Below are 26,873 nucleotides of genomic sequence, written 5' to 3' on the forward strand. Positions count from 1 at the left end.
TGACCTGAGCCGAAGGCAGAGGCTTTAACCCACCGAGCCACCCAGGCGCCCCAGATGTTTTGTTTCTGATGGGCTTCTCAGTGATGCTTCTAGGGCTTTAAGCCCCTGGGGAAAGCTCACTCAAAGAAACCAAGTCAGAACTAGGTAGAGAAGAGCCTGGAGAGAGGGATGGGGAAGTGGGAGAGGAGATGAGAGAAATCAGGAGAGCTGGAAGAGAGTAGGATAACCCGCCTGGAAGTGGGAACAAGGTTGCTGATAGAAGATGGAAAAGGGCGGCACCTGGATGGCTCAGCGGGTTAAGCATCTGCCTTCCGTTCAGGTCAAGATCCTAGGGTCCTGGGATTGAGCCCCGAGTCAGGGCGAGGGAGTGTGGGGGGGGGGGCCCTGCTCAGCAGGGAGCCTGCTTCTCCCTCTCCCACTTCCCCCTGCTTGGATTCCCTCTCTCCATGCCTGTCCCTCTGTGTCAAATAAATAAATAAAACCTTAAAAAAAATAATAAGAAGAAGAAGATGGAAAAGGAAGGAGAGGCACATGACATGAGGGGGTGAGGGGAGGAAGGGACCTTGCGTGGGAGATCTAAGGGTGTATGTATACCTTGCTGAGTGATCATGACCCATTCGATAGAACCGGTTGTAGCCCTTCCTCTGCTCTGCCTTCTACCATGGGTCGTTAATCACCGCAGGCTTGTTTTCCAAGCTCCTGTGATCATTGCCTTCTGGCTGTGTTCAACCCGTGATAGGTAAGAGATTGGCTTGGGGGGGGGGCCTGAGAAAGCCCGGGGACCCCCGCAGATACACTGCCTCCAGCTCCTACTCCACAGGCCGACTCCGCCTCCAGTTTCTGGAAGGCAGCCTTGCTTCCTGAGCTCTGGCAATGCCGGGGCCCCTCTCTGTGCCTTCTCCGCATCTTGTCTATAGATCGGGGACTTGGGTGCAGAGGATTGAGTCAATGACACCGTCTGTTGTGCATGTGTTTGTTAATCTATATCTTATTTTTATTTTTTTAATAAGATTTTATTTATTTATGTGACAGAGAGAAAGCCCTAGCAGAGGGAGGGGCAGAGGGAGAGGGAGAAGCAGGCTTGGGAGCCTAACACAGGACTGGATCCCAGGTCCCGAGATCATGACCCGAGCAGAAGGCAGATGCTTCACCCACTGAGCCCCCAGGCGCCCCAATAGTGTCACGTTTCATGCTGGTCCTACTTATTGTCAGTAAGCACTGTGTTTTTTTTAAAGATTTTTTTTTTATTTGATAGAGAGAAATCACAAGTAGATGGAGAGGCAGGCAGAGAGAGAGAGGGAAGCAGGCTCCCTGCTGAGCAGAGAGCCCGATGCGGGACTCGATCCCAGGACCCTGAGATCATGACCTGAGCCGAAGGCAGTGGCTTAACCCACTGAGCCACCCAGGCGCCCCAGTAAGCACTGTGTTTTAACCACATTCATGCTTTGTCATGATCAGGTTCATTGCACAGTACCCCACAGTGTCACTCACACCACATTTTACTTGCTCACAGTCCCGCTGGGTGAGGAGCCCCATCACCCACAGTCCCCGCGGCGATGCAGAATGCACTGGTGCACATTTCCAACGAGCTGCATTATGGGCCCCTCGGAGGACTCGTTCGGGAGATAGTCTCTGCCTCTGTGAACATCTATTACTTATCTCTAACTATGCCCACAGTGAGATTTCTGAGTCCCGGGGCATGTTAAAACCCAATTTGAGTCCCTACTCCCAGCTTGCTCTGAAGAATGACTGTCCCTGTCTCCACGTCCAGCAGCAGTGTGACACTGTGTCCTGCCATTCGGGACTCCCAGCAATGGTGAAGGGTACGGACTCTGGGCTCACACCGCCTGAGTCTGAGCCCAGCTCTGACGCTTACCAACGCCATGCCCTTGGGAGAGTTACCCAAACCCTCTGCGTCTTCTTTGCCTCTTTGGTAAAAGGAGAAGGTGAATGATATTAACACTGACACAGGGCTCAGAGGAGATTGAACTGAATTTTTAATTTTTTGCTTTTTTCAACAGCTTTACTGAGGTATAATTGAGAAACAGTAAACTGCGCATATTTCAAAGGTCCTATTTGGGAAGTTTTGACAGATGTATACACCCACGAAACCGTCCCTGTCATCAGGAGAATGGACACATCCACCATCCCTCAAAGTTTCCTTCTACCTCTTTGTAACCCTCCTACTGCCCTTCCACCCACGCCCTAGGCAACCAGTGCCATCTGTTATCCTAGAGCACTTTCCATTTTCTGGAATTTTATGCAAAAGAAAACATACAGAATGTACTCTTTTTTTTTTTTTTAAGATTTCTTGATTTATTTTAGAGAGAGAGAGCACCTGTGAGTCCAAGTGGGGGCAGGGCAGAGGAAAAGAGAGAAACTCAAGCCAATTCCCTGCCAAGGGTAGAGCCCAACGTGGGACTCAATCCCGCAACACTGAGATCATGACCCGAGCTGGAACCAAGAGTCGGACGCTCAACCCACTGAGCCACCCAGGAGCCCCCATGTGGGCTCTTTTTGTCTGTCTTCTTTCACTTTACAGCAATCATCTACGTTGTGTGTATCAAGAGTTCATTCCTTTTTATTGTTGAAAATTATTGAATTGATTATCAATGGCGATCAGTTTGATTATCCCTTCACCTTCTGATGAGCCCTTGGATTACTTCCAGTCCTGGGCTATTATGAGTAACACTGCTGGGAGCACTCACACACAAATCTTTGATTGGACGCTGTGCTTTCACTTCTCTTGGAAAATACCTAGGAGTGGAACAGCTGGACTATATTACAGCTGGGTCTGTAACTTGGCTTGCAGCTGTTTTCCCAGGTGGTCGTAGCATTTGACATCTCATCAGCAATGTATGAGAGCTTAGTTTCTCCATACCCTCCTAACACTTAGGATGGTCGACACTTTTCAAAAAAAATTTTAAAGAAGATTTTATTTATTTATTTGACAGACAAAGATCACAAGTGGGCAGAGAGGCAGGCAGAGAGAGAGGAGGAAGCAGGCTCCCCGCTGAGCAGAGAGCCCGATGTGGGGCTGGCCCGATCTCCCAGGACCCTGAGATCATGACCCTGAGATCATGACCTGAGCTGAAGGCAGAGGCTTTAACCCAGAGCTACCCAGGTGCCCCAGATGGTCGACCCTTTAAACTCTGGAATGGGGGCACCTGGATGATTCAGTCAGTTAGGTGTCTGACTCTTGATTTTGGCTCAGGTCATAATCTCAGGGTCATGAGATCAAACCCTGTGTCAGGCTCCACACTCAGCACCACCATCATGTGCTCTCTTTCTCTCAAAATGAAATTAATAAAATGAAGAAATAAGGCGAAATCTGGAATGGAGTACAGGAGATTTTAACCAACCCTGGTTAAGTCCAAGCAGCCGTCCTCTTGCTCCTTGTACCGAACCGTTGACTTGCAGGCTACTAGAGCAAAACGTCACAGTGATGTTGACTGGTTACACTTGAAATCAGTAGCTCTTAACTAGGACCCATTTTGCCCCTCCCCTCACCAGACATTTGGCGGCGTCTGGACACATTTTGAATGGTCAGTCGGCACTCAGAAGAGGGTTCTACTGGCATCTCATCGATATTCCTAAATGTCCTATGATGCCCGTGACAATCACCTACAAAAGGGATTATCTGGCTCCAACCATCAGAGGTGGTTCATCCCATCACCCCATTTTATTGCCTTTTCAACAGGCACCATTTTGGTCTGCTTCCTCTCTCTAGAACCTTTTTTTTTTTTTTTAATTTTTAAGATTTTATTTATTTATTTGACACACACAGAGAGAGATCACAAGTAGGCAGAGAGGCAGGCCGAGAGAGAGGGGGAAGCAGACTCCCTGCTGAGCAGAGAGCCTGATGTAGGACTCGATCCCAGGACCCCGGGATCATGACCAGAGTCGAAGGCAGAGGCTTGATTCACTGAGCCCCCCAGGCACCCCCCTCCCTCTAGAATCTAAGTGCAGTGCCCTCGCTGGTCCTGTTACCACTGTGTCCAGAGCTGAACGTGGGGCCTGGGTCATTGCACAGGCACGCAGGAAATATCTGTTGAACGAGTGGTTGAAAATACTGTTCATATGTAGTTTTTTCATGCACTCATCAAATATTTATTGGCGATAAACCCAGACGCATCTACAGCGGGAGCCTGACATTGAATAAATAATCACGCAGAGTAAATAGTTTGGAACTGTGATAAGAATTTTGCAAGTTAAAGCTTAAATAGCAGCGAGGGAGAGCATTCAGCGGGTGCTGTGACTCAGTGTGGGACGGGGTGGTCAGGCCAGGCTTCCCTGCAGAGGTGATATTTGAGCTGATCACCACTGCCACTGCCACCAGGCGACTGGTCAGTTAGCCAGGTAGAGGGAGACTCGTGGAGGTGCACGCAGGACAGCATCCAGACACAGGGAACAGAGTTTGTGAAGTGTACTTGGTGGGAAGGGAAGTCATACACGTCAGGAGCAGAGAGAAGGCCAGGGTGGCAGAGGCACAGAGATTTTATTTATTTGAGACCCAGAGAGAGTGAGAGAGCACAAGCAGGGGGAGCGACAGGCGGGGGGGGGGGGGGGGCAGGCCCCCCGCTGGCAGAGAGCCAATGTGGGGCTTGATCCCAGGACCCTGGGACCACGACCCGAGCCGAAGACAGAGGCTTAACCCACTGAGCCACCCAGGCGCCCCAGATTTTAAGGATTTTAAACGGAAAATGACAAGACCTAAGTTTGAAACAAACAAACAAATGTTCGCTTCTGGAGAATGGGTGTTAGAAGGACAAGCAGGGAAGCAAGCAGGAATGTGGTTGTGGAGGCAGCTGCGGTGTGCAGGCACGGGCGGAGACGGTGAGCTGGCCTGGGGGGCAGCCGCGAGCTTGGGGACCAGCTGGGTATAGTGCGGGGACAAGAAGCATGAAATTCTGGAGCCAGACAACACCTTAAAACAACAACAACAGGGGCGCCTGGGTGGCTCAGTGGGTTAAAGCCTCTGCCTTCAGCTCAGGTCATGATCCCAGAGTCCTGGAATTGAGCCCTACATCGGGCTCTCTACTCGGCAGGGAGCCTGCTTCCCTTCCTCTCTCTCTGCCTGCCTCTCTGCCTACTTGTGATCTCTGTCAAATAAATAAATAAAAATCTTAAAAAAAAATTTTAAATAAAAAACAATAAAAAAATTAAAAAAACACAAAAAACACAACTCACCAGTAATCAAAAAAATAGAAAACTAAAAGCAAATGACAGATAATTCATTAAAGTTCGCATTAGAAGAGCAGGGTAATTCGCATAGTGCCGTGTCCCTTTTAATATTTTTACTGCAGAAAAGGAGAGCCTTATTGAGAAATGGTTGAGAGGCGTAAGAAAAACGGGAAATGGGAGAGAGCTGAGGGCAAAAGGAGAGAGAAAGGAAGAAGATGGGAGACCTGAGTCAGAGAGTGAAGGAGCAGTGGCTCAGGAGGGCTCTGGGTGAGGGGACAGGGATGTGGCGTGGCTGGGCTCCCGGGCAGAGAAGGGACTGAAAGGCAGACTCAGAGGAAGGGTGAGTGAATGGAGACGCTTGGAAGAGATGCCCGCAGGGAGGCCAGGACAAGTCTGGGGCGAGTGAACAGAAGCCCGAAGGCCATGTGGGAGTTTGAAGGCTGAGGCCAAGGCCACCAGGGAGCTGGACTTTAGGGAGGCCAGTGTGCAGAGTCAGGTCCGGGCTCAGAAAAACGGAAAGGGAAACGTGTGGCTAGAAGAACGGGGAAGCGAGAAAGTGGAGGACATATCTGGAAAGATTCCAAGGGAGGGGAATGGCGGGTGTGGCCAATCATCTGACAGAGGCCTTACCCGGCTCCCCACCCTCTGCTGACTTCTGGCCTCAGTGTTTTTGTCGCTTTGCTAGGAAGGAGGCTGGGGGTGCAGATATAGTGATGGCGGGAGGTGGAGCCCAAGGGGCCCCAGCATTGCATTATGTCAGGGATAGGGATTGGAATGGAGAGCCAAGATGGGGTGCTGGGGCACGGTGCCTGGAAGCCAGGTGTCAGTTGGAGGGGAAGGGAAGGGGGCGGCAGGGTGGTGGCTCTGGGAATAGAGACTCCAGGAAGGCAGCCGAATCTCGATGCTCGGGAGTTCTGAGGGTTCGGACCAGGGTTCCGAAAGCTGGGGACGGTTAGGGTAGCAACCTAGAGAGAGGGAAAGGAAAAAAAAAAAAAAAAAAAAAGAGCGGAGGGGGGGGGGGAGAGGGGGGGGGGGCAAAGAGCGCGGGGGGAGTAGAAACCAAGAGCCCCTGCGGCGGGGGGGGGGGGTGGGGATGCGGAGACCAGGGCCCCGGGGCATCCCCCCCAGCTCTGCAGTATCCCAGGCGCAACTGCTGGGGAGAGGTGAGTAGGCGTCCTGGTGCCCGAGGGAAGTCCAGCCCCGAGGGGCTGACTCCGAGCTCGGAACTCCGGAGAAGCCTCCACCTCTCCCCGACCGGCAGTCCCAGCCCGGCAAGAGAAGGGGCGTGACCCTGGCGCTCAGGTTTCTTCCTCTTCACCTGGGCCAGGAAAGGTGGGGGCCAGGACTTCCGGCTCAGGTGAGTGTCCCTTCGGTGACGTCAGGTCACTCTCGGCTGCCCCTGTGGTCCGGCCCGCCCCGCGCTCCCGGTACCTGCGGGGGCGCGCCCCTGACGCCCTACAAATACTCAGGTGCGCCGCACCTGTCCGCCCGCACCTGCCCGCTCTCCGCTGAGCGACTTCTCCCTCGCACGGCAGCCTTGGGCCAACAGCGCAGGGTACTTTGGGGACCGCCGGCCCCTGGGACACGCGCATACTGGCTCTCCGCCATTTGTTTGGGTAGGGTCTACGAGAGCGCCGGGGAGGGGGGGACCGCCTGGCCCTCGCCGATCGCTTTTTCGACCACCAGTCCTCGGGCGGAACCTGTTCCTTGAGCTCGAAGACCCTCGCTTGCCGGAAGAAGGATCGGTTTGTGTTTTCTTCGGGTGACAAAAAGATTTGGAATCACCGGACCCAAACCCTTCTCTTTGGGTGACTCGAGACTCCACCGCAAGTGGTCTTTTTGGGGGCCGACCCCCAGGCTTTGTTCTACCGCAGGGTCGCCCGCCCCGAATTTCTGAGGGCAGAGATGGCCAATTCGGGCCTGCAGCTGCTGGGCTTCGCCATGGCCCTGCTGGGCTGGGTGGCCCTGGTGGCGTGCACCGCCATCCCTCAGTGGCAGATGAGCTCGTACGCGGGCGACAATATCATCACGGCCCAGGCCATGTACAAGGGGCTGTGGATGGAGTGCATCACGCAGAGCACCGGCCTCATGAGCTGCAAATCGTACGACTCGGTGCTCGCCTTGTCCGGTAAGGCCGCGGGGCGGACGGGGCGGACGCACCCGGGGCCGTGGGCGCGGGGCTGGGAGAGGGAAGGGGCGCCAGGCCCCACCGCCCGACGCCCGGGGTTGCCGGGGAGCGGGCTGGAAGGAAGAAGCGGAAGCGGTCGCGGGCACGGGTTCCAGCGGCTGCAAGTCCGCCTGCGCCCCCGCCGGCCGGGCCCCCTCCGTCCCCAGCGGACCCCCCCACGGCGGCTGGCTGCCCAACCCCCCTCCAGCTCTCTCCTCCCGCGCCGGCCGGCGCAGGTGACGGCCTCCGTCTCCCGCCCTTTCCTCCCGGACAAAAGGCGGCGCGCGGCGGAGGGCGCGGGGTCGGACAGACGTGGGCCGCTGCCTCTGGCCTGTAATCTTATCGGCCGATTAGCCGAAGCCACAAACCCCGTGGCCACGATAGCGGGGTCAGCGCTGGGCCGCGGGCTGGACCGTTCCGCCGCGGGGGTGCTCCGCTCGCTGCCTCCGCGGGCCTCCGCTGGCCTCGTCCCCCCTCCCCCCAACCCCGGGCAGTTTCATCGAAACCCTTGCGCCCCGGGCGCGTCCCAGGGCCGGGAGAGGGCGGGGCGGGGCGGGAAGGCCGCGGAGCCGCGAGGGGAGGGACCCACCTGCTCCGTCCAGGGATCGGGCGCCTAAGGGGCCGCGGCCCGCGGGGCCCGCGGGGACTCGAAGGCCGCAGCCGCCCGCACGTGCAGCAATGAGGGCGTCCTTCCCCCTTCCCCGCAGCGGCCCTGCAGGCCACCCGAGCCCTGATGGTGGTATCCTTGGTGCTGGGCTTCCTGGCCATGTTCGTGGCCACCATGGGCATGAAGTGCACCAACTGCGGGGGAGACGACAAAGTGAAGAAGGCCCGGATAGCCATGACCGGAGGGATCATTTTCATCGTGGCAGGTGAGCTCGGCCCCTGCATCCGGGATCGAGGGTGTGCAAGGCGCTGGTTTGGGGTCTGCTAAAACATCTGAACCATCCTCTCTCCAGGTCTTGCTGCCCTGGTAGCGTGTTCCTGGTACGGCCACCAGATTGTCACCGACTTTTATAACCCACTGGTTCCCATGAATCTTAAGTAAGTATGGGAGCCCTGCCTCCTAAGGGGACACCAGGCCTGGGCTCCCCGGTCAGGAAAGGCGGGCTTTCTGACCCCATCCCCTCTCTCCTTAGGTACGAGTTTGGTCCTGCCATCTTCATTGGTTGGGCAGGGTCTGCTCTGATCATCCTGGGAGGTGCCCTCCTCTCCTGCTCCTGTCCTGGGAGTGAGGGCAAAACTGGGTACCGTGCACCCCGCTCCTACCCTAAGCCTAACTCTGCCAAGGAGTACGTGTGAGCTGGGACCACCCCTGCCCCAACTGGGCAGCCTCTGGTATGCCCAGGTACCAGAAATAACCTGGGGCAGATCTCAGCTCATGGGCAGGGTGCAGAGCTGAAGCCTTGTTACCCCAGCCCAGCACACTGTGTACATACAGTTCCCCTCAGGGTGGGGGCAAGGGGAGGGGGGAGGAGACAAAGGGGGGGGGATGTTGGGTGTGCTTTTTGTACAGTAATAAAAAAGTATGTTTTGGAAAGTAGACTTCTTTTTTGCTGCTTCAGGGCCTCTGCTTTCTTCCAGCCCAAACCCTTGCATGGAACCCAGAACCTTTAAATGTACCTGCTTTGGCTTGAAATAGACTCCATATTGAGCACCAGTGGTGTGCACAGCTCTCCCTGTACCACCATCCCTTGTCATTTGGGCCCCAACACTGTTAACCCTGAAAGACTCAGGTGCTTGCTTTCCCTCTGCTCTTCTGTTCCTCAGTCCCATCTCCTCCCAACTCTTGCTTAAATAACTACCCAAGTTCCTTTCAATAGAAAAATATTTTATTAGGCAGGGAGGGTAGGGGTTCCCATTCTCTTCACCTTCCCCAACTGCCCCTTTCCCACCTTTTGTCTTGAGGGGAAGCTACTCTCTGACTCACAGGTCACAGGGCAGGGCCTCTGCCGACTGGGGGAACAAAGGTGGGGACAGGGACAGGGCAAGGCCAATGCAAACAATGCGAGGATGGTTACGGGTCCAAGGTCTTTCTCCTTCTTCCAGTTCCAGGCCAGTCAGACATCCAGATCATCATCTGGGTCTTCCTGGTCCAGGTCGTCGTCGTATGCATCTGGCTCATAGAAGATGCGGCCGGTGGACTGCCTGGGCCCAGGGCGCAGCAGAGCCTGCTGTCTGAGGAAGGAGAAGGGGAGAATGGGGGCTGGTGAGGGAGGGGATGGAGTTCACGTCTGCACACTCCCTTTCTGGTGACAAACCCCCTCTTCTTTGTCCCTCCATAGCTCCCTGGTCCAAGTCTCCTTCTCTGACCTCCCTGTTTGGTTGGTGCCGGAGCGCCACCTGGACTGGGACAGACATTCTTGGACTGCTCTCCTAATGACGCCTCCCGTTCTCAGAGCTTGAGGGCAAGGATCCTGGCCGGCTTGCTTCACCCACCCACACAGCAGGCAGAGAACAGGCGCAGAGTGAGGCCGTTATTAACCTGCCCGCCACACCCATCCAGCTTCCTGTCCTCGCAACACCGTTGCCTGGAAACTTCCCCAGGGTCTGGTCTGGGCTGGTCAGTGACCCAAGGCTCTCCTGGAGAGAAGAGACACACAAAGGCTTTCTTCCCTGGTTGGGAGGAAGAGTGGATAGAGAACCACTCCCCAGACTCCTCTGGGGAGGTGGACTTCAGCCCCTATAAAGTCTGGGAGGTTAACCGATAACCTGCTGGCCCTCCCATCCCATCCCTGGCCAGGCTCTACCCAAGAACAGGGTGCCCAGCTCCTAGCCTTACTTTTCAGAGCTGAACTGGAAGGGCAACGTCAGGCTGTCTTTGGCTGCTCGCTCGCTCTCGGACAGGTGCAGGTTGAAGGTCACGTGAGCTGTGGGGTCCACCTGGAGGTACAGAGGATGCTTCCGCTGCTCATGGCTGGAATCCCTGACCCCAACCCCGCATTCCCTCATTCTGGCCCCAGCAGCCTTAGATACCAGGGGTGTGTGAGGCTCTGGGTGGGGCTGGGACTCTAGTGGGGGTCCCCCCTGGAGGTCCAGGCTGAAGTCAGGCAGGATGGAGAACCACTGGGTCTGCGGAAAAGACAGAGTAGGCAAAGAAAGGTGTTTTCCATCTTACGGAGCAAAGCAGGGAAAGGAACTCAGACGGAACAGCATCTGTGTAACGAGGGGCCCGCAGCTCCTGCTTGTGCCTCCTTAGCCCTCCTTCAGACCTCTCCCATCGGGACTCGTGCCTTTTCCCCCAGGGACCACTCCCAGGCTTTTGTCCTTTGCCATTTCTTTTTCTTTTTTTTTTTAGATTTTTTAATTTATTTGACAAACGGAGATCACAAGTAGACAGAGGCAGGCAGAGAGGAGGAAGCAGGCTCCCTGCTGATGTGGGGCTTAATCCCAGAAACCTGGGATCATGACCTGAGCCGAAGGTGAGCCGAAGGCAGAGGCTTTAATCCACTGAACCACCCAGCCGCCCCCTGTCCTTTGCCTTTTCTTAGAAGGTGACCGTTTCCCCTGGTTAAGCTCATGGGATTAGAGTCAGGCCATCTTGAGTTCAAATCCTGGCTCTACCATGTCCTCTCTGGAACTGTACCACCTCACGGGGCAGCCGTGAAGATTCAATGAAGGAAACGACGACACACTGGGAAGTGCCCCTCACATCCGCTCTCTCCCCTTCTGTGTGATCCTGACCTCCCGTGTTTCCCTGGGGTTCTCCTGACCTGATGGGCTGGGTGCTGTCGGGGCCTCCGAGAGAGGATGTGGGCTGAAGCCTGGCCCATGGTCCCACTCAGGATCACTTCAGCCTGGGCCAGGCTGCTCAGGGCTCCCAGCGGGCCTGGGCCATGTAGCTCTTCATGCAGCAGGCCGAGCACTCGCATGGGCTCTGCTGGGGAGCTGCCACCTGGAAGGACAAGGAGGGAGGGGCGTGAAGGGCAGGAGGGAACATTTGGGATGGAGGCATAGGATGGAAACTCATGGGAGGTGAGGCCCCATCCCGCACGGCTCTGCCAGGGCTGACCTCTCTTGGCTGGAGGCCGTGGGAGGCTGGCTGCCTCCCTATCGGCCCTGGAGACTCCTGCCCTCACCTTGTTACTGTGAATCTGAAGTCCTTGGACTTCAGTCCTCTGGAGCTCCTTGCTTGGGAGCTCCTCGGGATGGAGTCAGCCCCTTCCTTACCTGCTCTCTGCCTACCGCCCAGCTTCAGTCTCTTACACACTGAACTCCTTGCAGGTCTGGGAACTTTACGCTGTGATCCGAGTCAACTTCCCTTTCTTTCTCCCTTTCTGGGCACACTGACAAAGTGTTAGGCACTACGCCATATATTGTCACATTTCAGTCCCTACGGAGGCCAGCATTTTTAGGCTGAACCACATGAAACTGCTATTACTTGACATCGGTGCATATCTGACCTACCCACACCGACTCCTAATGGTTCACCCTAATACCACCTGTTCACCCTCCCTCCTGCCTTTTTTTTTTTTTTTTTAATATTTTTAAGATTTTAGTTATTTGACAAACAGAAACCACAAGTGAGCAGAGAGGCAGGCAGAGACAGACAGGGGGAAGCAGGCTCCCTGCTGAGCAGAGAGCCCAATGCGGGGCTCGACCCCAGGACCCTGAGATCATGACCCAAGTTGAAGGCAGAGGCTTTAGCCCACTGAGCACACACCCCACCCCCTGCCCGCTTCTAGAGTGAACTGAAAACCTGGGAGATTAGACACCTTAACACAAGGCTGGGCTTCTGACTCCAGAGAGCCCACTGGAGAACCCACAGTATACTTCAGGGCTACTCCCAGGGCCCCTGGTCTGCCCCAGTTCGCCTGCTCTTCCAGGCAGCTCTTTCCCAAAGGCACTCTGTGCCTGTTCCTTTATCACCACGGCTGTTATCAGACTATCATAATTGCTTATTTACCTGTATGTATCCACTATGGGACTTTGAACAAATATCTGACTATAGCTAGTCCTTACCTTTCCATCATCTAGAACTGTACCCGCCACATTGCGTAATTCTTATCTGTTGCGCAAATGAATGAAATAGGTAAGAAAGAACTTGGAAAAGAAATAATAAAGTGACTGGTAAGTGGCATGGTAAAGTCGGGAAGGCAGACAGACAACAAACTGATGTTATAAGGCCCAACCAGATATCTCTCATATGTTTTTTCTTAGGCTGGAAAGGGGCTTGCTTCTTGGCAGGGGGAGGTATATGAGAAGAATGAAGGAGTCTCACCAGGGCGGGAGTGCTGCTGGCTGAGGGCACAGAGGGCCTGGCAGAGTGCGGGACAGGGAAGGTGCAGCAGTAGCCAGCTCAGGGAATCGAGAGCGATGGTGACGGGACCATGATCTGTCCTCCTGCACATGGCTTGCAAGGCTCCCAGGGGTCCCCCCGGAAGGGCCTCCCCAGACTGAGACCAGTTGAGAGGGTCTCTGAAGACGTCATGGTAAATCAGCCTGCAAAGGGAAACCAGGACACAACGTTAACACTTAACACTGCCCCTTCCCCTCAATCTTGAACTTCACCCTGTGATCTTTGGGGCTTTACTATTCTTACTTAATATTCTAAATATCAGTGAAAAGGATACCAAGAAATACAACAGCGTTTGAAAGCACAGACTTTGGTGTCAGAAAGCCCTGAGCTCCAAGTTTGGCTTTACTATGGACCCAAGGTCACCCGACTCATAAATTACTTAAGCTAAGGCCCAGTTTCTTCAACTGGGGAACAGGGATACCAACTGCTTGATCTTTAGAATAACGCTTGACACACAGCAAATACTCGGTAAATGTCAGCTATTGTCATTATCAAATATTTCTTAAGTGTCGTTCCCTGGAAGAACAGAGAAAAGACAGGACCTGTGGTTCCTGCTAGCAAAACAGCTTCGAGAAGGTCGAGAAGTAAGTGACATGGCACCACCTGCCAATAAAACAGTAACGGCAAGTGCAGGCAAGGGAGCGTGGCATGGCTTAGAAGTCCTGGGGCAGGATTCATGGTGGCCAAACTTGTTTTGGACCCCTCCTTTCTATGTTTTGCTTCTCTTATCAATGCCTTAACATAACCCATCACAATCTCTGATACAAACTTAGCGCCAAACAGACAGGCGTGATCCCACTGAGCTATCCAGACCAGAGAGGAGTCTTTTTAACCAGGAACCCAGGTGGGTTCAGGAGCCTCCTGACTTCTTCCCCCAGGGCAGTCTGTAAGTCCTGGGAATTCTACCTGCTAGAGTCCTTTCACGTTTGTCCTAAACTCTCTATCCTTATTGCTACCATCTTAAGCAGCAGATCCCTGTCACCTCCTAACACCACTCCCTGGGATTCATTAGGGCAGGCACCACTCCTGTCTCATTCCCTAAGCCTACTGCTGCACCCCTTTCATAACCGGAGCACATATGTGCCTGAGCGCACCTGGAAAACTGCCAGCAGCTCGCCCTCCTGGGTCTGTCTCCAGGCTGCCCCTTTCTAACCTCCTTCTCCACTCCGGACGCTTCTCCCAAATTCTGAAATGACTCTTGCCACTTTTAGGATAACGTCTAAACCCCCCTTCCCGCTCCGTAAGACCTTGTGCTATGAGGTGCCTTTTTTTTTTTTTAAAGATTTTATTTATTTATTTGACAGACACAGATCACAAGTAGGCAGAGAGGCAGGCATAGAGAGAGGAAGGGAAGCAGACTCTTCGCTGAGCAGAGAGCCCGATGTGGGGTTCGATCCCAGGACGCTGAGATCATGACCTGAGCCGAAGGCAGCAGCTTAACCCACTGAGCCACCCAGGCGCCCCTATGAGGTGCCTTTTTATCTGTCTCCACACAAGCAGCTCTCCCACCTCCCACAAACAGCACGCTTTCACCCACGTGCCCAAGTGTGCACAGGCTCGTCCCTCTGCCTCCAGGACAAATTGCTCAGTAGCTTGCAGCTAGGGTTGGCACAACTCTGGAATCCACATCTGGATAAAGCACCATCAGATTGTGAGTGACAAAAAAGCAGAATGTTTACCCTTTTTTTAAAAAACATTTTATTTGTAAGCAGCCTCTACACCCAACGTGGCGCGGGAACTCACAACCCTGAGGTCCACAGTAGCAGGCTCTGCCCACTGAGCCAGCCAGGTGCCCCAGAATTTATTTACTCTTATCCCCTGACGCAAAGTCAGGGGTGCCTTATCATCCTCTTATCGCGCTCTATTCCTCTCCACTTCTCCGGTCTATGCTCTGGATTCTTTAGATACTCACACTGCTCGTCCCTTACAAATCTGTGCCTCCAGAAAGACCCACATCCGTTCACTCAATGCGCATCTGAGCGGCCGCCAAAACACACCGGGTTCTGCGCTTGCTGCTGCCCGCGGACTCCCCAGGAGACCTCAACACGGAATGCGCCCGCTCCAAACGTACCGGCTGTTGACACTGGCGTCAAAACCTTCACGGAACTCGTCCTCGCTCACTTCGCAGCCCAGGATGTGGACCCGCTCCCCACTGAGGCAGAAATGGAGCGTGTCACCGAGTCGGGCCCGGGCCTCCCCCTCCGCTCCCCGCCCCGGGGACCCCGGGAACAAGCTGGGCGACACTCACCACAGTGCAGACTTCTTGATCAGCGCCTTCAAGAGACTGCGCCCCTCCCACTCCACGGAGTCTGGGGAGAGCGGGGGACGATAAACAGCGTGAGAAGAGGAGGTTTCCGTCCTCACGAGCCCCTGAAGGCCACCCCTTGCCTGGGACACATGGCTCTTCCTCTCCGTTTCCGCCCCGGGAGCCAGGTTCGGAAGCCCCTGCGCCTCTGGCCCTCACCCCGCAGCAGCACCAGCCCGCACTGAGCCACGACCGACTCCATCTCCAATCCGCGTCGGTCCCTCCTCCGGCGCCCTCTGATGGCGTCATTGCCCGCTGACCCGCCCCTCAGGGCAAAGGGGCGGGACACCATGAATGCTCCCACCGCCGACACCCGGCCTCGTCTGGAATGAGGCGATTATGTTCAACATCCCGGCGGGTCCCCTCACGCGGAAAGGCCCCTCCCGAGACCCGGAGCACAGACATTTCACATTTTTTTGCACGACTAGGGCCGGAAGAGCCGTTGGGGCAGTTGTCCGTGGGCGGTGAAAAAGGCCGCACGAGCCGGTCTGACCGCCCAACCTCTGCCGTGAGGGACGTCACTCCGCCCCGCCCACGCCGCTCCTGGCGGGGCCTGTTCGCTCCCAGGCCCCGCCCCGCCCCGCCGCGGCCTTCCGCGCTTGCGCGGTACTGCGGCCTCGCGGGGCGCTCACTCCGCTTTCCTCACCCGCCCCCTTAGACCGATGAGGGGGAACTTTAGTCCCGGTGAAGCGAATACACGTCACCACCGGAAGCAGTGTCAGAGGGGAAGAGGAGGGGGGAAGAAAGGAGGAGGGAGCCCGTAGGGCGGTAAAATGGCGCCTGTCAGAGTGGGAAATCCAGCTGCAGAGGCTGCAGCCCCGCTCCCCAGCGGCTAAGGCACCCCCGACATCGGGGAGGGGGAGGCCGCTCCGGCCTAGCCGTCCGCGCCCTTCGGCTCCCCCTCCCCCTCCTTCCCCGCTCCTTCGCTCAGCGGCCCGTCCTCCGCCGCCGCGGCCCTCCGCGCGCCGCGGCCCCCGCCCGCCCTTTCCCGCGGGCAGCCCCCTAGCGCGCCTGCGCAGCGGGCCACCCTCCGCTTCCCCCTTCCCCTCCCCCCCTCTCCCTCCCTCCCATCTCCCCAGCCCCCTCCCCCACTACCCCCTCCCCCAATTCTCCATCCCCTTCCCTCCCGGTCTCGGAGGACCCCGTCCTAGCCTGACCCGTCTGGGCCCGCAACCTCCGCGAAGCCGTCGGTGCCACTCCCCGCCCATGTGGGCCCCCGCGGGCTGCCCACGCCTGTCCCCCAGCTCCCGGTTCCGCTGGGCTTTCCCCTCGCCGGGGGTGGCTTTCTGAGCCGCCCGCTCCGCGCCCCTCTCTGCAGCCTTTCCTGCCACTCGGGGCCCCCGTTCCCCCTCCCGGCGGCGGGGGGCTGCCCCCGGGGGGCTGGCGGAGCTGGGCCGCGGGGGCCCCGGGGCCGGCGGTGCCGGGGTCATCGGAATGATGCGGACGCAGTGTCTGCTGGGGCTGCGCACGTTCGTGGCCTTCGCCGCGAAGCTCTGGAGCTTCTTCATTTACCTTTTGCGGAGGCAGATCCGCACGGTGAGCTGCGGTGGGCGCTGGTGGTGGTGGGAAGCTCCTGTCAGCGGTGCTCAACGGGTTTTCGCAAAGTGTCGGGCCTCTGTTTGGGCTTCGGAACGGAGTCCCGGGGGCGGCTCTTCCCGTTAGAGACCTGAGGCACCCTTCGCTGGGCCTGGGGCGGAATGGGAAGGGGGGAGACCCTTGTAGTAGAACGGAGATGGGGGTGCTCGTCGGGGCAGGATTTGGCAACTCTTGGGGGCCAGGGTGGTGGGTGGGGCGCCGTTTAGGAAACCGGAGTTGTTGTTAGAGAAACCGAAAGGAGGGAACACCTGTTTGATGGCACTAGCCCTGCCGACGTGGGCTTGTGGAAGACCCTCCGTGCGTTAGGTCTCCTGCCAGGGAAGAGCCCGGGTTATGTGTCAAGGGTAGGGGTGGGTGGGAGAGCGTGTGTGACCAACAAGGCGGGGAACTCGGGAAACCTGGGGTGTGAGGAGAAACCGCTGCGGGTTGCATTAAGGGGACTCCTTCAGAAAGGCCCTGGAAACTCGTGTGGGTGTCTGGATTTGTCAAGACCCTGGGACCAAGAGAGATGCTTTCACCTCGGGCTTGAGGGAAGGGAGCCCGTGAAAGTTCGGGTGTCTCTCTGGGAAGACGGGTGCCTGTCAGTGGTGGACGTGCCCCGAGAGCACGCTTGCCTCCCCGGGAGACCCCAGCATGGTGAGGGACACTGTGGGCAGTGAAGTACCCCAGTATCTCTAGGTCTCCTCCCCCTGAGCTTTTCCCCAAGGTCAAAGCTCCAGCCAGAGCCCACTATCATGTAGTGAATGTGCTGCTGTGTTCTCCTCGCCACTGGGGAGAGTTCTCTGAAAGGAGTCTGGGGAGGGTTCAGTACAGCAGGGGCAGAAGTTCTCTGCTCTGTCCTCTTTGGCGTCCCTCGATAAAACTTGGCAGAATAAAAGCAGCTAGCGCCTGCTTCGGCCAGACAATTTCCAGAGAGCCCTGGGTGGTGGCGGTGGCGGTGGCAGTGGTGGTTGACTTACTGACTTGGGGGAGTGGGCCTGGCCTCGAATTCAGTGTCTCCTCTACCACTTCCTGATTGAGGGTGAGGATTGTTTCTGGGTGGTCATAGTTGTAGGCAGGGCTGTTTCCCTGAAACCCCTTAGCAGCCAAGAAGAACTTGGGGTTGGAAATGCTACGATGTGTATGGGGCTAGCTTCGGCTGTGTTCTCTGTGCTGGCCTTGCCTCTCTGAGCACTGCTGTGCTCTCTTCCTGGCCTTGCTCTGAGCCCACCCCCTTCCCTCCAAATTTCTGTTCTGGGTGCTCATCCAGATGCTAGTTAGTTGCAAAATTGCTCTTCTCTGGGCAGAGCCGACCCCGCAGCCTTTTGTCTTCCTTTCCAATCTGGTGTCTCCCCCCACCCCACCCCCTTTCTGGCAGATGCTCAGAGCATTCCCTTCATGCCCAGCATGTGCAACCCGAGATAGCAGGGCAGGACACCCGAGCTGTCGCGGCCCCCATCCCGGCCCTCATCCTGGCCCAGGGAGAAAAGAAGGGCAGATGCCTTGGCATTAGGGGGAGAGGGCCCTGTGGTTTGCAAAGGGGTTGACTCGTTCAGTTGAGGCTGGGGCCTGGGGATGGACAGCAGAGCATCTGTCTGTGCTGAGCAGAGGAGAGCAGAGGAGGGGATGGCCAGGCTTGCGTGAGGGAGATCTGGGTACTGGAAATAGGAGCCTCTAGAGGAGGCCTGGAGAAGCTGGAAGGTTGAGGTGGTGACGTCCTTGTCCCTTCCTCACCTCCCTCACAGCCCTTATTTAACCCTGGCCTTCCCAACACCCCATCCGTCCTGCTGGCAGATGGGGCTTTGCAGTGCTGTGCGCCCTGCCCTGGGTACCGGAATAAGGAGGCAGGTCAGAGGCCTGAGGTTCTGTGCCACTTGTGACTTGGCTGGTAGAGACAGAAGCGGACAGGTGGCTGGTTAAAATAGGCCTGGTGGCTGCCAGCCAGGGGAACTTAGCTGACCTGACAACCCCTGGATTCCCTCATCCTGCCTTCCCCTTAGGTACCCAAGGACCTCCTCCCCTGACTCTTCCTCTCAGCCCACGAAGGAATCTGCTGCTCTCGGGTCCCAAAGGGACGTGATGGGAGTTGTGACAAAGGAGCCTTGGGGTGGATATGCGAAGGGCCATGCATTGCTCTGTTGTGGCACAGCACGACAGTGTCCTGGCCAAGGGAGTGGGGGCTGGGGTCCGGTGGCATGGGTGCCATCCTCATACCACCACCACATTGACCCTGATACCAACCGGCCGTCCTGTGACGGAGTTCTCAGAGGACAGGCGTGATGGAAAGGATATGCCTGCTCTCGCCGAGTTTCCACTCTAATGGGGGGCGGGGAGGACAGACGACCAAATAAGATACGTGGTCCTGACTAAGCCTTGGGCTCTTCCGTGTTTAAATAGAGATGATGATGTTGTTGGTCTTGTGTTACTCCTACGAGGGTTTGGAGGGTTCAGTGAAATAGCCCTCATTGACTTCCACGATGCCTAGCACACAGCAAGTGTTCCTTGGCATAATCTCCTTGACAAGGGTTCCATCCCCTCCTTCACTATTTTTAGGTTATTCAGTATCAGACTGTTCGATATGATATCCTCCCCTTATCTCCTGTGTCCCGGAATCGGCTAGGTGAGTACGCTGGCTGGGAAGACCCCTGTAAGGTGCGGTAGGGTTCAAGGTATGGGCTGGAGGTTGACCGCTTGTGTTGTGGTTCAGGTCAGGTCAAGAGGAAGATCCTGGTGTTGGATCTGGATGAGACGCTTATCCACTCTCATCATGATGGGGTGCTGAGGCCCACTGTCCGGCCTGGAACACCTCCTGACTTCATCCTCAAGGTGTGTGCAGGATGGGAAGCAATGGGATGGTCCTGTTGTTCCGCTCCGACCCAGACTTCCTTTCCCAGTCCCAGAGTGTCTGGTCCCTGCAGCCATCCTCCGGCACCAGTGGCACCCTGAAGGAGGGGAGTGGGCAGTGAGAGGGTGCGAGTGTCCTTTCAGCCTGTGCTCTGGTGCTCAGGATACCCCCGCCCTTCCCTGTTGCTCCACAGGTGGTCATAGACAAACATCCCGTCCGGTTTTTTGTACATAAGAGGCCCCATGTGGACTTTTTCTTAGAAGTGGTGAGTTTGCAGAAACTAAGGGGAGCTCTGTGAGGAAGGAATGGTTTTAGGGCTCTGGGGTTTCAGATGGCTCACAGGAAGTAGGGGCCGAGGAGAAAGAGGTGTAGGCGGTTTTGGAGAGGGGAGGTTGTGGGACAGTGAGAGCTTGGATGGCTTCTGGGAGTTTGGGTTCGTGTGCTGTGCGGATGTCATTCTGTCCTTTCGTGGCTGCCTGATCGTCTGTTCATGCAACTTGGTGTCTTAATGGCGTGTGGTGCCTGAGACTCAGAGTGTGGGGGCCTTCAGAATTCAGAGAGGCCCGCGGTACTGGGCTGGAGTCCTAGTGAAAGAAAACTAAGTGTCTAGAACCGACACCTCCCTCTCCCCCGCTCAATTTCAGGTGAGTCAGTGGTACGAGCTGGTGGTGTTCACGGCCAGCATGGAGATCTATGGCTCTGCAGTGGCCGACAAACTAGACAACAGCAGGAGCATTCTCAAGCGCAGATACTACAGACAGGTAAGGCGTGGCCCTGCACGCAGGGCTCTGTCCTGGAGTGGGACCCTCTGGGGTCTAGGGGAGGCCACCAACTCCCTTGGAGGGAGTTGGCCACCCCAGGTGTCGTGGGGACCTGGCCACGGTCACAGGGGAGATGGAGTCTCCCCTTGATGCCCAGCTCGCCCTACCTTACAGCACTGCACTTTGGAACTGGGCAGCTACATCAAGGACCTCTCTGTGGTCCACAGCGACCTCTCCAGCATCGTGATCCTGGATAACTCCCCAGGGGCTTACAGGAGCCACCCAGGTAAGGGACAGGGCGGCGGGGCTGGCAGGACTGGGAAGTGGCTCTGAGGGATTCGGAAAGCCTGGAACTAGGATTCCTGGTTTACTGTGGGTCAGGATGCAAGGTGTTTCCCTTGCTCCTGAGAGGGTGCCTGTCCCCCACGCGTCCATTTCATAGATCGGGCTGTTCCCCCCACATTTGCTTCCCTAACACAGTGGTCTAGAAGCCTTATGCTCCCATGAGATACGGTGATTAAAAGTTGATTTTTCTTTTGGAGGCTGAATGAGTAAGGTTTTACTTAGGTTGCTGGGTTTGGGTGGGTCAGGAGAGGAACATGTTTTAAGGGAATGATCCCCACCCCAGCTAGAAAAATCAGCCTGTCTCTTGAACTTTATTTATTCTCACGTGCATCCATCTGACCCGCCCTAGACAATGCCATCCCCATCAAATCGTGGTTCAGTGACCCCAGCGACACCGCCCTTCTCAACTTGCTTCCAATGCTGGATGCGCTCAGGTAAGGGAAGTTAGACACTTAGATCTCTGAAGAAAGGAGGTGGGGGAATCCCAAGAGGGAATAAAAATGTGTCCTGTTTGACTCATTTACCTCTTTTCCCTTAAGAACTTAGCATTTGAACCCAGGCCTCCTTACAGTAAAGCTCATCGGGTTTAGCCAGTGGGTTTTTGGGCAAACTGGACCTCAGTTTCATGTGAAAATGGTGATCATTTCTGGCCCCCATCTCCCATGAGGCCGCCTGACACCAGTGTTGTGAGGGTATCCACTCTGAGGGCGCTGCCAACTCAAGTTATTGTCGTCCCAGGTTCACCGCGGATGTTCGTTCTGTGCTGAGCCGAAACCTTCACCAACACAGGCTCTGGTGACAGCTGCTCCCCCTCCACCTGAGTCGGGGTGGGGGGGAAGGGAGGGTGAGCCCTCGGGATGCCGTCTGCCGCCCTGTCCAGTGGTGAGGACTGTGTGGGCAGGGTCTGCCATTCCCGCCCCTCCCTGCCCCGGGAGCCCTGCACTCCGCATGGAGTCTGGATGGACACGTGGGCCAGACTCTGAAGCAGCCTCACTCTAACTTCGCGTTCGCACTCCCTGGAAACCCCAGACTGGGACATAAGCGGAGGCCTAGGAGAGCCGATGTCTGGTGGAGAGACAGGACTGGCCTGAATGACAGACATTTGGTAACCTCGAGGCTCAAAGAAAAGCCAAGCCAGCTTTGTTGTGATTTGATTTTTTAAAAACTCTTGTACAAAACTGATCTAATTCTTCACTCCAAGGGCTGGGCTGTGGGTGGGAAACTGGGATTTTTGGGCCACTGGATTTTCCCCCAACGTGTCCCCCCCACCTTTTCCCTCTATTTTCCCTTCTTCCTAGATTCCCTCAGACCTGTAACCCGCTTTCTCTCTCTCTCTTTTTTTCTTTCCTCTCTTTTAAACCATGCATTATAACTTTGGAAACCGAAGCTGCCCTAGGTCCTTCTCTCCGGGTTGGGAAATGAGGGGAGGAGCCTTTGTTCACATCCACCCTGTCTCCTGGGGGTGGGGGGGAAGAAAGACTGCAGCAGGGACGAGGTTCGGGAAGAAGTGCTGTTGGCTTTGGGGGAAGGAGTAGGGAACCTTGACCTCAGGCCGTCTGGCGGGAAGGGACTTGGCCACAGGATGGGTGTCCTGCTGGGGAGTGAAAGGACAGCTCTCCGTTCCGAGGGAACTTGAGGGGCGGGGCAGGAGGACACAGCGGTACGAAGGGAGGAGAAAATTGGATCGGAAACCGGAGAGGCGGGACGCCGGGGAACCGACGTGGACAGGGCCGGCGGCTGGCGGCTGCTGCCCACAGGCGGCGGGTGCCCCAGCCCTCCACCCGCGCCAGCTTCTCGCCGGCTCCGCCCCCTCCACCTCCCCTGTCTCGGCGCCCCTCCCTCCCGCGGCCGGCTCTACTTCCCGCGGCCGCCACGTGACGCTCCGCCCTTCTCCGAGATCACATGATTTTTCGCCGGCCTGGCCTTGACGGTGTTCCTCCGCGCCGACGTAGTCCTTGCCTTTCGGACCTCCTCTCGGCCCCTACTGCCACTTCTCCTTGGGACCTAAGCTTTGTGTGCGCTTCCCCGACTGGTGTTTTGTTTCTGTCCTCTTTTCCTTCCGGAGACCTAGCTACCCGCTTTGGGCACTACTTTGTTTTGGTGTCAGCGGCCGCCTTCGGCGTACCAGCGCGTTTCGTGAATAGCTAGCCTCATAATTACCTCTGTCTCCCCCATGCCCCCTCCCCTCATCTCGTTTCCTAAAAGAACTTCGGGAGAACCAAGCCTCCGGTTATAATTAGCAGCTCCTAACCCTTTGGGTCTCTAGCTCAGTGGGGGAAGGTCCGAGTGTGGGTTTTCAGTTATTTTCGAGCATAACACAAGCCAACCACCTTCGCTACGTCGCTTGCGTAGCCCACAAGTTGGTTCCAAAGCGACTACGCAGGCGGCGTGAAGGGGGCCGTCCGTAGGCGGTGCTACGCCGGCGGCGTCCGGGCTGCTGCGCTAGTGGCGTAACCTAGCAGGCGGGGCGGCCCCTCACGGTCGGGGGCGGGGTTGGTGAATAGGGAAGTGGCGCAAGTCCCGGGATCGCTCCGCTGAGTCCGCCCGCGCGTCGCCGCCGTCGCCGCCGCCCCCTGTCCCGGCCCCCCCCCGGGTTCCCGCAGCCCAGCCCGGTCCAGCCCGGTTCCCGGGAGGATGAAGTTCGTGTATAAAGAGGAGCATCCGTTCGAGAAACGCCGCTCTGAGGGCGAGAAGATCCGAAAGAAATACCCGGACCGGGTTCCGGTGAGGACCGTAGCCAGGGCGGAGGGCGCGGGGCGCTGGCTCTGACGCCACAGCCCGGGGTTGGGGTCCGGCCGCACAGCGCGGGCATCGGGCTGCCGGGCGGTAGCTGGGTTGGGAGCGGGCCCGAAGCTCCTGTGGCTGTGACCCGAGGTTGAACGGAGCGGGGCAGCGGACGAGCTGAGCGTGAGGGGACGTGGCTAGCTGGGAGAGACGCGGGGAGCGGTGTGGTAGGCTGCAGGGAGGTTGACAGCCTGAGCTGCACATGGCCACCCCACCCCCCCCAGCTCGCTGGGTTCTTGGGGTGGACGCTGTAGTCCGCCCAGACGAGTCATCCCTGCCTGGTTAAGAGAGTTGTTGATTAGGACGCCCTGCTGGGCGATCCTGGATGTTTAGGTGAATCCGACGCAGTGGGGTCACGATCTCAACTCGAGGCTGCTCCGCGTGTTCCGAGACAAAGAGAGACGAGTCGGGTGGGCTTGGGTGCTTGGAATTTTGTAACTTGAGTTCCTGACAGGTGTAACTGTGCGGGTGTCTTCCCAGTGTTTCCTAATTTTCATCTTCTCTCTATCAGGTGATAGTAGAAAAGGCTCCCAAAGCTCGGATAGGAGACCTGGACAAAAAGAAATACCTGGTGCCTTCTGATCTCACAGGTGCGGTCCTGCCCCGAGGTCTGGGTTTGCTTTCCTGCGGGTGGGAGTGCAGTCTCTGCGGGAAGAGGCTCCACACGGTGACTGTTGTTTGAGGCCATTTGGGACCTCTGGGACTTTGTCATACCTTCTCTCTTTGGCAGTTGGTCAGTTCTACTTCTTGATCCGGAAGCGAATTCATCTCCGAGCTGAGGATGCCTTGTTTTTCTTTGTCAACAATGTCATTCCACCCACCAGTGCCACAATGGGTCAGCTATACCAGGTATGTTGGCGGGAGGGGTGGAGACTTTGGAGAGGCACGGGAAGAGCTTGAGGGGAAAAGAGTTTCAGGTCAGCAGTTCTTAGAGGAGCACCTTGTTTAGCTCTCAGTTTTATCTTTTACTTCAAGATTTTGGGGGTAGTTCTGGGTTGAAGGTTTGGACAAGTGCAGTAGGAGTAGAGAGGAGGGAGGAAACAGTGAGCCCTAGCTGTGGTTATGACCCTCCCTCTTCTCCAGCCCCCCTCCCTCAGGGCATCAGAGAACAGTTGAGATCTTTTTGCCCAGGACTGCTGCTAGGGCTAATAGGCTTGGCTGCTCAGTCCTGGAGCAAGTGAGGGAGTGGGCCAGAGCCCGAGGGTTTGGGGGCTTTTCAGAGGAAGGGGCTTGCGAAGAATGGGTCTGGGCAGTGTGTGGTTCAAGTAGCTACAGCCCAGTACCAGCCTTTTCTTCCTCCGCCCCAGGAGCACCACGAAGAAGACTTCTTTCTGTACATCGCCTACAGTGATGAAAGTGTCTACGGTCTGCGAAGCTGCTGCCCCTGAGGTGGGGGGTCTTGTTCTACAAAGAGGTGGCCCCCCTTCCCTGACCTCCTCCTCCCCTGGGCTCAACCACCACCTCCCTTCTTCAGGACCTGCACTTCCTAATGTTTGAGGCTCTCCTCCAGCCCTTCTTAGCCGGAGGGCTCCTGGGGAGGTAGCCTCTCGGACATCTCCTCTCTCCCCTTTCTCTTACCAGCTTTCCCACTCTGCTTTAGACTTCTCAGTTGTCAATCTCTGTCACCCCCACCCAGTGATTGTTTTGGTTTCTGTTCCCTTTCTAACTGCCCAAGGGGCTCAGAACCCCAACATTCCGTTCCTTTCACTACCTTCTTTTTTGGGGGTAGATGGAAGGGACTGAAATTGTGGGGGGAAGGTAGGAGGCACATCAATAAAGAGGAAACCACCAAGCTGAACTGGATTTTGCTTTGTGTTGCTTCCCGCCCCCTTTTCCTTTTTTAGTTGTCCTTTGGTGTGGAAAGTGGAGGTTGGAGGGAGAATAATTTGGTTTACTCTGTTGATGTTGAGTTTTTCCTTGGGGGGGGGGGGGAGGCGTTTTTGTTGCGATGGAATACTCCGAGTGTCGTTTCGTCAAAGTTAAAGTTTTATAGACGTGTCTGATGGGTCCCCATGTGAAAAAATACATGGTTTGGTTTTTTTACCTTGGGTTCCTGGGGAGAAAGTTTGAAAGTACCTGCTTCGGAGAAATGCATCCAAGTTTGTTACAGCCCTTGGATTAAGGAAGAGGTTATCGTGCGTGGGAACTGGTCAGAGGACTCTGTCCTCGGTTGCATCTCACTTGACCAGACTTCGCGCGGGTGGGTGGAACTTGAGGGAGGGAGAAGACGAGGAAGGAGCCATTATCATCCGGAGAACTTCATCCCCCAGCAACCACTTCTTCGTCTGGCCGGAAGTGGGGCGGTCCCCCGGGGGGGGGGGGAGAAAAGCCGCAGAATGAGGCAGTATGGTGGCCGAGAGTTCTAATCCCTTCTTTTCCTTCTGTCTTAGTCCCGCCCAGCCTACATTTCCCAGGAGCCTGCGCGCGCTCTTCCGCTCTCCCCTCTGCTCCCAATCTCCCCGCCACTCCCCGGGGGAGGGGAGCGGTTTAGTGCGCCTGCGCCCTTCCTCGGCTTGCTGGGAACTGAAGTTCCGGAGGCCTATGAGGTCCCCTTTCCGCGGTTGCCGGACGGACTACAAGCCCCTTGATGCATTGCGCGCCGGCGCCCGCGAAGGGAGGGGGGAGAGAGGAGGAGGGAGGGAGGAGGGAGGAGAGGAGGAGGAGGGAGCAGGCGGCCGGCGGCGCGGGGGGAGGGGGCCCGGTCCGGGAGTGCGGGAGGCAGGGGTAGAGGGAGGTGGCGGCAGCGGCTAGCGGACTGGAGTCATAACCGGGCCGAGGCAGACACCTCTGTGGAGCGAGGCAGTAGGAGCACCGAGCACCGGAGGCGGCACCGGTATCCCCCGGCTCAGGGGAGGGGGGCGCCGGACCGGGAGGAGGGGAGGGGGCGATGCTGGAAGCCATGGCGGAGCCCAGTCCCGAAGGTGAGCTCTCGACCGGCACTGAGCGCTGAGCCGGTGGGGGGCGGGCGAGCAATCAATTGGCAAACTTGGAGGTCGAGCCCCGCAGCCCAGCGGGGGAGCGCGGGGAGGGGGTCGGGGGCCTGCCCCCGGAGGTGGGAGAGCGACGAGTTGATGGACCTTGGTGAAAGAGGAGTGGAAGACTGGACTGGGGGTAGTTGGAGATCAGACGTCGTGAATGTGTTGGGGGGGGGGGGGGAAGGGGAGCTGGAGCCCCGGAGCTCGGGGGGTTAGGGGCCGAAAGGGCCTCCAGCACGTTGGGGCCCTGAGGCTGGGAGGCTGGGGGAGTCTGGAAGCCGGAGAGTTGAGGAGGGAGGATGTAGGAGAGGACTGAGTGAGGAGCCCGGTAGTTCGCCGGGGTGGGGGAGTTTGTGGCGGCGGAGCTCCGGGTAGTTGCCGCCGGAGATGGCCCGGTGATTGTTGGAGGGGTGGGCAGATAGTTGTGGGGAGAAGAGGGGGTCTGGGTATTGTCTGTGGTGGAGAGACCTGTACAAGGCGGGCAGTTGTGGGGAGAAAGCGCAGGGAAGCGAGGCGAGCCGGGTAGTTGTAGGGGCGGTGGGGCGGGGGGGGGGGGGGGTGAGGCCGGCGAGTTGCGGGGGGGGGGGGGTTGGTCGGCGAGGGCTAGAGCCTGGGAGTTGTGGAGGGTGAGGG

At 57.0% G+C, this 26,873-nt stretch overlaps 5 protein-coding genes across 5 annotated transcripts in view; 4 read left to right on the forward strand and 1 right to left on the reverse strand.

Moving 5' to 3' along the window:
- Nucleotides 1-6,554: 6,554 nt before the first annotated feature.
- CLDN7 (claudin 7) lies at nt 6,555-8,825 on the forward strand. Its single transcript, XM_059380832.1, has 4 exons — nt 6,555-7,312; nt 8,059-8,223; nt 8,311-8,395; nt 8,491-8,825. Exons 1-4 carry the CDS (start codon nt 7,090-7,092, stop codon nt 8,651-8,653), a joined length of 636 nt encoding a protein of 211 aa, XP_059236815.1. The 5' UTR covers nt 6,555-7,089; the 3' UTR covers nt 8,654-8,825.
- A 340-nt stretch (nt 8,826-9,165) lies between these two features.
- ELP5 (elongator acetyltransferase complex subunit 5) lies at nt 9,166-15,483 on the reverse strand. Its single transcript, XM_059380817.1, is given in 9 exon segments — nt 9,166-9,529; nt 10,134-10,234; nt 10,328-10,423; nt 11,065-11,246; nt 12,573-12,793; nt 14,722-14,802; nt 14,899-14,959; nt 15,115-15,171; nt 15,174-15,483. Coding segments are annotated over 9 exon segments (948 nt in total). The 5' UTR covers nt 15,205-15,483; the 3' UTR covers nt 9,166-9,411.
- Nucleotides 15,484-16,040: 557 nt separating this feature from the next.
- CTDNEP1 (CTD nuclear envelope phosphatase 1) lies at nt 16,041-21,867 on the forward strand. The gene is made up of 8 exons (XM_059380818.1): nt 16,041-16,491; nt 19,084-19,150; nt 19,238-19,356; nt 19,569-19,640; nt 20,020-20,136; nt 20,311-20,422; nt 20,831-20,915; nt 21,220-21,867. The coding sequence occupies exons 1-8, from the start codon at nt 16,390-16,392 to the stop codon at nt 21,278-21,280; spliced, it is 735 nt and encodes a 244-aa protein (XP_059236801.1). The 5' UTR covers nt 16,041-16,389; the 3' UTR covers nt 21,281-21,867.
- Nucleotides 21,868-22,964: 1,097 nt separating this feature from the next.
- On the forward strand, nt 22,965-25,063 carry GABARAP (GABA type A receptor-associated protein). The gene is made up of 4 exons (XM_059379205.1): nt 22,965-23,205; nt 23,777-23,855; nt 23,996-24,114; nt 24,573-25,063. The coding sequence occupies exons 1-4, from the start codon at nt 23,116-23,118 to the stop codon at nt 24,651-24,653; spliced, it is 369 nt and encodes a 122-aa protein (XP_059235188.1). The 5' UTR covers nt 22,965-23,115; the 3' UTR covers nt 24,654-25,063.
- An 875-nt stretch (nt 25,064-25,938) lies between these two features.
- PHF23 (PHD finger protein 23) overlaps nt 25,939-26,873 on the forward strand; it is a 4,344-nt gene continuing 3,409 nt past the window's right edge. The window contains exon 1 of the mRNA XM_059379208.1: nt 25,939-26,186. Coding sequence (XP_059235191.1) covers nt 26,153-26,186 — 34 coding nt within the window. The 5' untranslated portion in view covers nt 25,939-26,152. The remainder of the gene's footprint in view (nt 26,187-26,873) is intronic.

This window comes from Mustela nigripes, chromosome 16 (assembly GCF_022355385.1).
Source record: "Mustela nigripes isolate SB6536 chromosome 16, MUSNIG.SB6536, whole genome shotgun sequence".
Taxonomy (NCBI): Eukaryota; Metazoa; Chordata; class Mammalia; order Carnivora; family Mustelidae; genus Mustela; species Mustela nigripes.